Below are 8,393 nucleotides of genomic sequence, written 5' to 3' on the forward strand. Positions count from 1 at the left end.
TTTTAGTATTTTTACACAATGGTAGTGGTAGTTTTACTTCCCAAAGTACTCCTTCCACTGCTTAATAATAAGCTAGTAGTTAAACAATACTGTGTATTGTTGCTCCCCTTATTCTTCCCCTTCCCCGCGCGCACGCACATGGGCACACCTGTAATGTGCACAAACAAGTAAGGTCGCATTCCTTCCTCATTCACGGAAATCTTCGCAAGGTGTTCTTTAACTTTCATTATGAATCATAGCGGGTTTACCGGCTGGCTGTCACCTATACCCCTCCTTTCGGACTAAAATCTCCACTTTTGAATTTCCTCCTTGAATATTTGTTTTTGTGTCTGATTTTTTATTCTCGTGTGGAGAATCAGATCAGCGTTGTGCCGTGTGACAAGTGTGTAGTCGGAGTGGAGGAGCTGAGAAGCCGTCGAAGGTCGAATATGTTGGTCTTTCTTGTGAAAACGTGAAACCGTCCATGAAATGTGGACAGTTTTCATTTTTCTGATTCTCGAGGCTCTGTACTGTAAAGGTAAGGTTCCATTAAATTAACATTAAGAGTATAATTGCTGTTTTTTTCTTATTTGTTAGGCCTGTTCTCATGACTTCAAAGCACAATTACAACTAAGCTTAATTTTAATGGCCCTGAACCACTGTGTGTGTCTGTGAGGTAGAAATAAAGGGATTAATCAGAAATTGGCAAGGGCAATGTGCTTCAGATTCATGAAATCAATAATTGATATGAATCTCACTGTGGATCTCTGTTTGCCTAGTTTTATGAAGTGGATGCAAAAAAATCAGGGCTGTAATCAGGGCTGCAAATAACGATTATTTTCATTATTGAATAATCTGACAATTATTATCTTGATTAATCGATTAGTTGTTTTGTCCATAAAATATCAGAAAAAGATGAAAAATGTCAATCACTGTTTCCCAAAGCCCAAGGTGAAGTCCTCAAATATCTTGTTTTGTCCACAGCCCAAAAATATTCAGTTTACTATCATAGAAGACTAATTACACCAGAAAATATTCAAATTTGAGAAGCTGGAATAAGAGAATTTGGGGGGAAAAGACTCAAAACAATTAATTCATTATCAAAATAGTTGGCAATTAATCGACCAGTGGTTGCAGCTCTACTTGTAATACAAACTGCCACCTGATTACAACTTGCATTAGAAGCATTATGTAAGTTGTTCCTGAACACTTATTGATCCAGACTTCTTACTTAGCTCTCCATATTGCTTATGCGCAATGGTGTGTCATGGCTTGTGTAAGGTAGGCCTCAGAATTTGTTCACAGGCCTGTCATTTGGGACTGAAAATTAGCATGTGTGGAGCTCTACTTCGAGTTCAAATTAAATTTGTCACAGGTTCAAGTTCAGAGGTTTGTAAGCTGAAACCTGCAGCACAGGATGAAACTCACTTTCATCAATCAGTCCATTCAGAAATAATTTAATATGCTCTGATATTCCTTATTACACTGTATTGTGTGATGTTTACAGATTGTGTCAAATAGTTTAGTCATTGCCTGATGTACTGGAGGCTTTTCTACAAATTAACATATTTTTTTATGAACAGCAAATAATAGTAATGCAACATAATAATTGTCTAAAATCCCCGACACTGTGGGTTGGGCCAAAGTTTGAGAAACAGTTGATAACAGCAGCAACTCTCAGTTTACATGTGAAATATTACAGGAAGTTCAAAGTTCGGCCACCTTGCTACCTAGACTCCCAGACCAAGAAATGAACATGTTACAGTTAGTCTAAATAGTTAGTCTAATGACAAGCATGAGGCCTTATAGATGCTACGTTTTTCAATCTCAAACTTTCCATCTTCTTCCTCAGTCTCCTCATCTCCTCCCAGCCCCATCAATGTCACCTTCTCTTCTGTGAATCTGTGGAACGTGGTGCATTGGTTCCCAGGACATGGTACACCGGATGACACACACTTCACGGTGCAGTATGCCATGTAAGCAGAGATTTTAGAGTTAAAATGAAAATGAATGAATAATAATTAATTTCCTTATTGGTACATTAGTCATACTGTAACTACATTGGACTTCACCCGGTTAATGTTGAAATTCATCTATTTACATAGGTTATAGGTCACTAGTCTCAAAGGAATTTAAAAAGTAGCACAGAAAGAAGATAGGAAAACAAACAAAAGACAACCGAAACTAGTAACAAACAGTCTATAGAACCTGGAGTTTCATGCCTGAGGGGGAAATGAACAAGAAGTTGTTTTGAGATTACACCTTCCACTCTTATTGTCCCATAAGTCATCCTCCGATCTGTGTGTGTTTACTCTGTCTTTCTCAGCTACGGGGACAGAGTTGAGGGAAGCAAAGGAAGACGGGTGAACTGGAGGGCCGTGCAGCACTGTACAGAAATAGTGCGGAGCTGGTGTGATCTGTCCAATGAGACGTCGGACCTGGAGCAGGGGTACCATGCCAAGGTTCGTGCTGTGGTCAGGAGAGCATCGTCCAAATGGGTTATCACACGGAGATTCGATCCAAAGTCAGACAGTAAGTTAAAGTGACATTTTGTCTAAAGATGTGAGCTGAGATCTACTTACCTTTAATCTTTAAGTAAATACACCACTTATTTGGCTTAAGTAGATGGTTAAATTAAATAAATTTTACCTACATTTTTTAAAATATCAACCAAAATAAAATATTTTTGTGTATCTCTATAGCTACTTTTGGGCCTCCGTTCCTTTCTGTGGAAATAGAGAACAACAGTGCCATCATAAGTCTGAAGGGACCAATGAAATATCTGCCCACCAACCAAACCCCGGGGATTTCCATGGCAACACTCTACCCCCATATGACCTACTACCTCTCCATCCACAATACACGTCGTGACCAGATGGTGAGTGGACATAAGTGGCTTGTCCCACCCGCCTTGGCATGGACAGGGTGTTAAATCAAGCACACCTGAGGCTCTGTTACAAATTTGCAACAGTTTGACTAATAACGGTCGACTCTGTTATATGTGTTTGCAGCACGATATCCCAGTGATCTCCAGTCCATATAAATATCACCTGATGGAGTACGATACCAAGTACTGCTTCTCTGCAAAATCAAGATTCCTCTCCATGCCTGTCGAGTGCCAATCCTCAGCGTGGCACTGCATAACTATGCCTCGAGGTACAACCTTTGTTGCCTTTGTGTGTTTGTGAAAGAGATTATTGTTGTTATTATTGTATTGACCGGTAGAAAGGAATGTGATGGAACACAATATGGGAGCAAAAGATAGATTTAATTACTGAGATGATGTTTGTGCCCTGAAACATATTGTTTGTGTATTACTTTTATTTCCCAAGTGTCAATCAAGCAAAATAGTTTTTTTGTAGCTTAATTACAATACATTGTAGACATTATACAATGCCCCAGATAGCAAAATTACTTTGACCCAGATATGACCAACACCTGGCACTTTTGGCACTTTCTTCCGACCTACATACTGCGTGGAATGATGGTACTCCTGTTTCCCAAATCTGGGCCACAAGCAAGTTGTATGTCAACCAAGAACAAACCAGATAAACCAGAACTGGCCCACATCCAGAATACACATACCTGAGAGCACCGCATCTTTACCAGAGAAGGCCCACATTTGATTTGGGATATTTGGACCATATTTGCTAATTTACATGTGGGCCATTTCAGGCTCACATCCATTTTGTCCAGGCCAGCAGAAGGCCAGCAGTGCCACATCATTGCCTGAAGTGGCCCACTTCCGTATGCTACCTGGGTAGTTTGACTTCATAAGTCCAGGAGCTTCAAGAATTTTTTTAACCTGATCCTTCACCTCAGGCCAAAACATAATAATCAGAAGTGGATTTGGAGCACTAATAAAATAAAAAACTGCAACATTTGTGCACTATATAGTATGTGTTTATCTTAAAACGTATGCATGTATGTGTCTGTGTGACACTCTCTCTCCTGTCTCCCTCCAGATCCTGTGATTGGACAGCTGCAGAGGGTGGTTGTCGGTATTGTTGTATCATCTGCGTGCATGTGTATGCTTTTGGTGGTTGGCTACCTTCTCTATCATTACCTGACGGGAAAAGGACAGAAGAGCCCATATATCTTGGTAATGCGAACACACACACACACACACACAAACACAGTGGAAAATTGTTCCGCCTTTTTTGTTCCTCAAAATGATGAGAACAGGATTTGTTCTGATGGTTCTGTGGTTTTGTTTGTTTTGTATGAATGGTGTGAGGTATGTATGTATATAAGTGAGTATGTTTAGGAGATACATATTTCGTGAAGCAATTAACGCTAAGTCCAAGAAGAATTTCCCTGAGGGGACAATAAAGTATATCTTAGCTTATCTTACAAATTATCATACAAATTGCATCATCTCGCCCAAGTTTTGTCTAAGTAAGACCAATGACATTGATAAAATAAAAACAACAAACAAACAAAAGAAAAACAGCTTATAAAACCAGGAAAAGAACATTGCACCAGTATTGCACATTGCAGTAGGATAGTACTATAAAAAGTTACATATAAATGAACATGTTATGTATTTATAGATTCATAAGACAGTGTATAAGTGAAACCTCAAAGAACACAGTGATGCAAGGGGGGTGTTAAAGAGGATATTAAGCATTTACAAAATTACATTGATTAATTTATTTGTATAATTATCTTTATTTAATTTCATGCTTTCCATCATGAGGTTTTGCTTACAATCTCTTACTACCAAGATAAATAATAATACGGTGATATATAAGATATAAGTTAGGATGGTGTCAGGTTAATATGTAATGTAGATACATTCACATTCACAAGACATAAGACATGAGGTACATTGATTTAATTTTTGTGTCTAATTGTATGTTTTAAATGAACTATGTGTTTTGTAATCATTATATTGTATTTCAGACATTTAATGTCAGTATCAAACCTGTTTCAAAAGCTAAAGATCCATCTTTTCATACCACACTCGTTCCCCTGTGACCTCCAGGACACACCTTCATTCCACTCTGCCCCTCTGACCTTCCCCCCTGAGAAACCTAACCTCATCCTCATCACTGTCATGAAAGATGAGCTATCATCAGTCACCGACAGCATCATCTCAAAGCCTGCATGCCCCAATAAGCTGCAGTTACACATCGCAGATCCCCCGCCAATTTACACCCCCCAGAGGTCTGAAACACCCCTAGAGCCTGAGGACCTCTTGGATGATTTGTCTGTTGACTACGGAGTTGTTGGCATAGCTGAGACCACTGATGGAGGAGAAGGGAAAGGAGGATATTGGAGGCAAGACGGAGAAAAAGATGGGAATAATCTGAGAGGTGAACGCCAGAAATGTGTAGCACGAGACCGCAACGACAAGAAAGAGTGGAGGATTGAGGATGATTGCCCCGCTGGAGGTTATGCTTCTCAGACAGCGTTCCCAAAGAAGTCAACCCACGCACACGTACACCTGCAGACACACACACAGACAGAGAGGAGCACACTTGTGCAAGCGCATGCATGGTCCGAGGTAAATCCAGTGTTACTGACCCAAACTCAGGCATCATTACAGTCTTTTCAGGGAACAAGCAAGAGTGAGGTGGACAGAGAGAGGGAGGATAGAGAGCGTTCAGGTTTATTTGTGAACATAAACCCACAAACTGGCTTCTTCCACATCCCTTTAAATCTGTCAACAAAGTGGGAGGGAGGGATGGAAGGAAGAACAGACAGGAAAATAGATGAAGGTGTGGGAGAAGGAAGTGAGAGTGAGAACGTACCCCTCCTTTGTGCTTATGCCTCTCAAAACATCAAACCCATGCCCACCCCCTACACTGGCCAATCACATTTCTTATCAGATGACCACAATGATCTGAGACTGACATCAGCACAGGAGGAGGAGGAGGAGGAGGAAGGAGCTATTTGTGTTAACTGGGATCCTGAAACTAGGAAATTAGTGTTGCCAAAGATGGAGATCAACAAGGAGGGAGGTTTAAATGGGTTACTGCAGGGAGAGAGAGTAAGAGAGGACAGGATGGGAGGTGAGGAAGAGGTGAAGACGATGAAGGGCGACTTGAGGTTGGAGAGTGTGTTTGTCAGACAAGCATCTGAGGAGGAGGCAGAGGCACAGAGAGGGATGGAAACAGCATGGGAGGCGGACGATATTATGACTAAATGGAACTTAGTGATCTCAATGGATCAGTAGATGATATTGATCAAGACGTTTAACACATTATGACAAAAAAATTGCTTTTTGTCTGCACTTATCCACAAAAATCATGAAAATAACAATACAAAATCATGACTGATCATGAATCAGTCTCTTCAGAATACACATATTATGAAATTGAAGTCTTAGGAGCACTTAGTACTGTCGTAGGTTTACTTTTATACCTCTGAATGTTGCTTACTGTGAATTATCCGATCATCAAATTACAATCAATGTGAATCACACACATACACAATCACACATTGTCATCCTTTGGGATGTAGTGCATTAATCAGCATATTCTGCATTTATTTGTGCTTGATATGAAATTAAAGTTCCTCTGAGTGATTAGTTTCATTTTATAGCAGAATATTTCCTATTTCTCATCATGAGGGTGCAGTCTGCCAGGATGTTAGCACTACACCTTAAGTTTGTTTAATGACAATGAAAACAATGGTAATGTAATGTCCTGTACGTCATAGTCACCACCATATCACATCATAGAGATTAACCCAACAAAGCACTAACAAACTATTCAGGACTTGTGTCTGGCACATGTTTTTTTCAAAACTATAATCAAAATACCAAATTTTGATTTTTTCTTCTTTTTTTTTGTGGACACATTGGAATTTTTTTGTGATTTGAAGCTGTTCCGGTGGCACATAAGCACAATCAATTATTTTGATGTTTTCTTTTACTTTATGACTACAATGTCAACATAGTGTTCATAGATATGACCACATATCTGTGTTTGCTTGACACCTTTGTCCAATAGTAGCAGTTGTGGGTAGTTTTGGTTTTGTTTTAACATCACTTTGGATAAAACACTGTATATTACATGTTATATGTTGAAGAACTGCAGTTCAATCAATACATTCAAGGCCAAATTAAAAAATCTGCTAAAGACCAATCAACTGTGTGACCACTGAGTCTAAACTTAATCTAAGGTCTTCTCGTTAGTGCAGGTAGTCTTGCTTTTAATTTGACAAGTTTACATTATTAATTTCTAATTGATATTGTGGGTGTATGTGATGTGCTGTCGTGTGTAGCTTTGTATTTTGTATTTTGTATGGTGTGGTCTGTGTGTTTTTTGCTTTGTGCTGTTTGTTGTTGTGCTGTTGTATGTTTTGATTGTGGGGGACTGCGGATGTTAATTAGCTTTGAGCTAACTCCGGTGCAGTGCATCTTTTATGTTAAAAACTGCACACTGTCCTATTAAATAAATACAATCAATCAATTATATGAATATTATTGTTAAATTGGGCCAAATTATATTTAATTTTCTCAGTGATTACAGCATCCATTCTATGCAGATCCCCCTTTGCTGAATATACTACATGAAGGAAATGGTTTTTGCTTGTGATTAATGTATTGATGTATAGACAAATATTACTTTTCTCTATTCTTTTTTACCCAATATGGAGGTTTTATTAATAATAAAGTTGCCTAACCTACAGAATGTATCAATATTATCTGTGCCTTTGCACAGAAAATTAACCTGTGAAAAAAGGGTCTGCAGTACAGAATTAACTGCAATAGATTAATTTTGTTTCTTCAAATGATCAGACTTCATTCTTTGCTGCTGTCACTTCTGCATTCCACAACCACCAACATAAGCTTAAAGTAATAATTTAAAATATGTAATTAAGTACAGTGGACACTTCCAGTTGCATGTTTGTACCCTTGTTTGTTATTCAGAAGAATGCTACATAAATGATGTCCTATTATGTAATAAAAAAGGAGATCAATAAACGTTGTTCCTCTTTCTAATTCTATTTGTTGTCCTTCCTGTGTAAAGGACGCTGTTATGATATATTATATGTTACTTCAAGATAATAACTTTGTTCCACCCAGCAGTTATCAGTATTGTGCTCGCTCATGGTCTCATTTGGGGAATTTCTGTGAGTAATTTCTCTTCCTGTAGACTGGTGACCTGAGTGTGTTGTAACCCACTGTAAAAGGGAATTGTAAATCAGTCTCCAGGGGTTTCACGTACATTTAGTTTCAGATTCATGTTTACCTAAGATGATCTTAATGATAAGTTTGGCTCTGTGCATGAAGTCGTATCCATTTTGTTGAAATCTTTTGGAAATAATAATAATAATATTGTGATATTTTTGTCATATTTTTGTATGTTGCAAGACAGAATTATTGTATATTCAAAATAAATAATAAAGTAAATGTGTTAAATCTATTCTACTCATATATATAATGTAATGGTTACAGATTT

The 8,393-nt window shown here is 38.4% G+C and overlaps 1 protein-coding gene across 1 annotated transcript; it reads left to right on the forward strand.

Moving 5' to 3' along the window:
* The first annotated feature begins 137 nt into the window (after positions 1 to 137).
* il20ra (interleukin 20 receptor, alpha) lies at positions 138 to 7,915 on the forward strand. Its single transcript, XM_044376201.1, has 7 exons — positions 138 to 517; positions 1,832 to 1,955; positions 2,306 to 2,511; positions 2,682 to 2,857; positions 2,991 to 3,135; positions 3,945 to 4,081; positions 4,967 to 7,915. The coding sequence occupies exons 1-7, from the start codon at positions 469 to 471 to the stop codon at positions 6,158 to 6,160; spliced, it is 2,031 nt and encodes a 676-aa protein (XP_044232136.1). The 5' UTR covers positions 138 to 468; the 3' UTR covers positions 6,161 to 7,915.
* Positions 7,916 to 8,393: the final 478 nt, after the last annotated feature.

Source organism: Thunnus albacares, chromosome 16, assembly GCF_914725855.1.
Source record: "Thunnus albacares chromosome 16, fThuAlb1.1, whole genome shotgun sequence".
Classification (NCBI taxonomy): Eukaryota; Metazoa; Chordata; class Actinopteri; order Scombriformes; family Scombridae; genus Thunnus; species Thunnus albacares.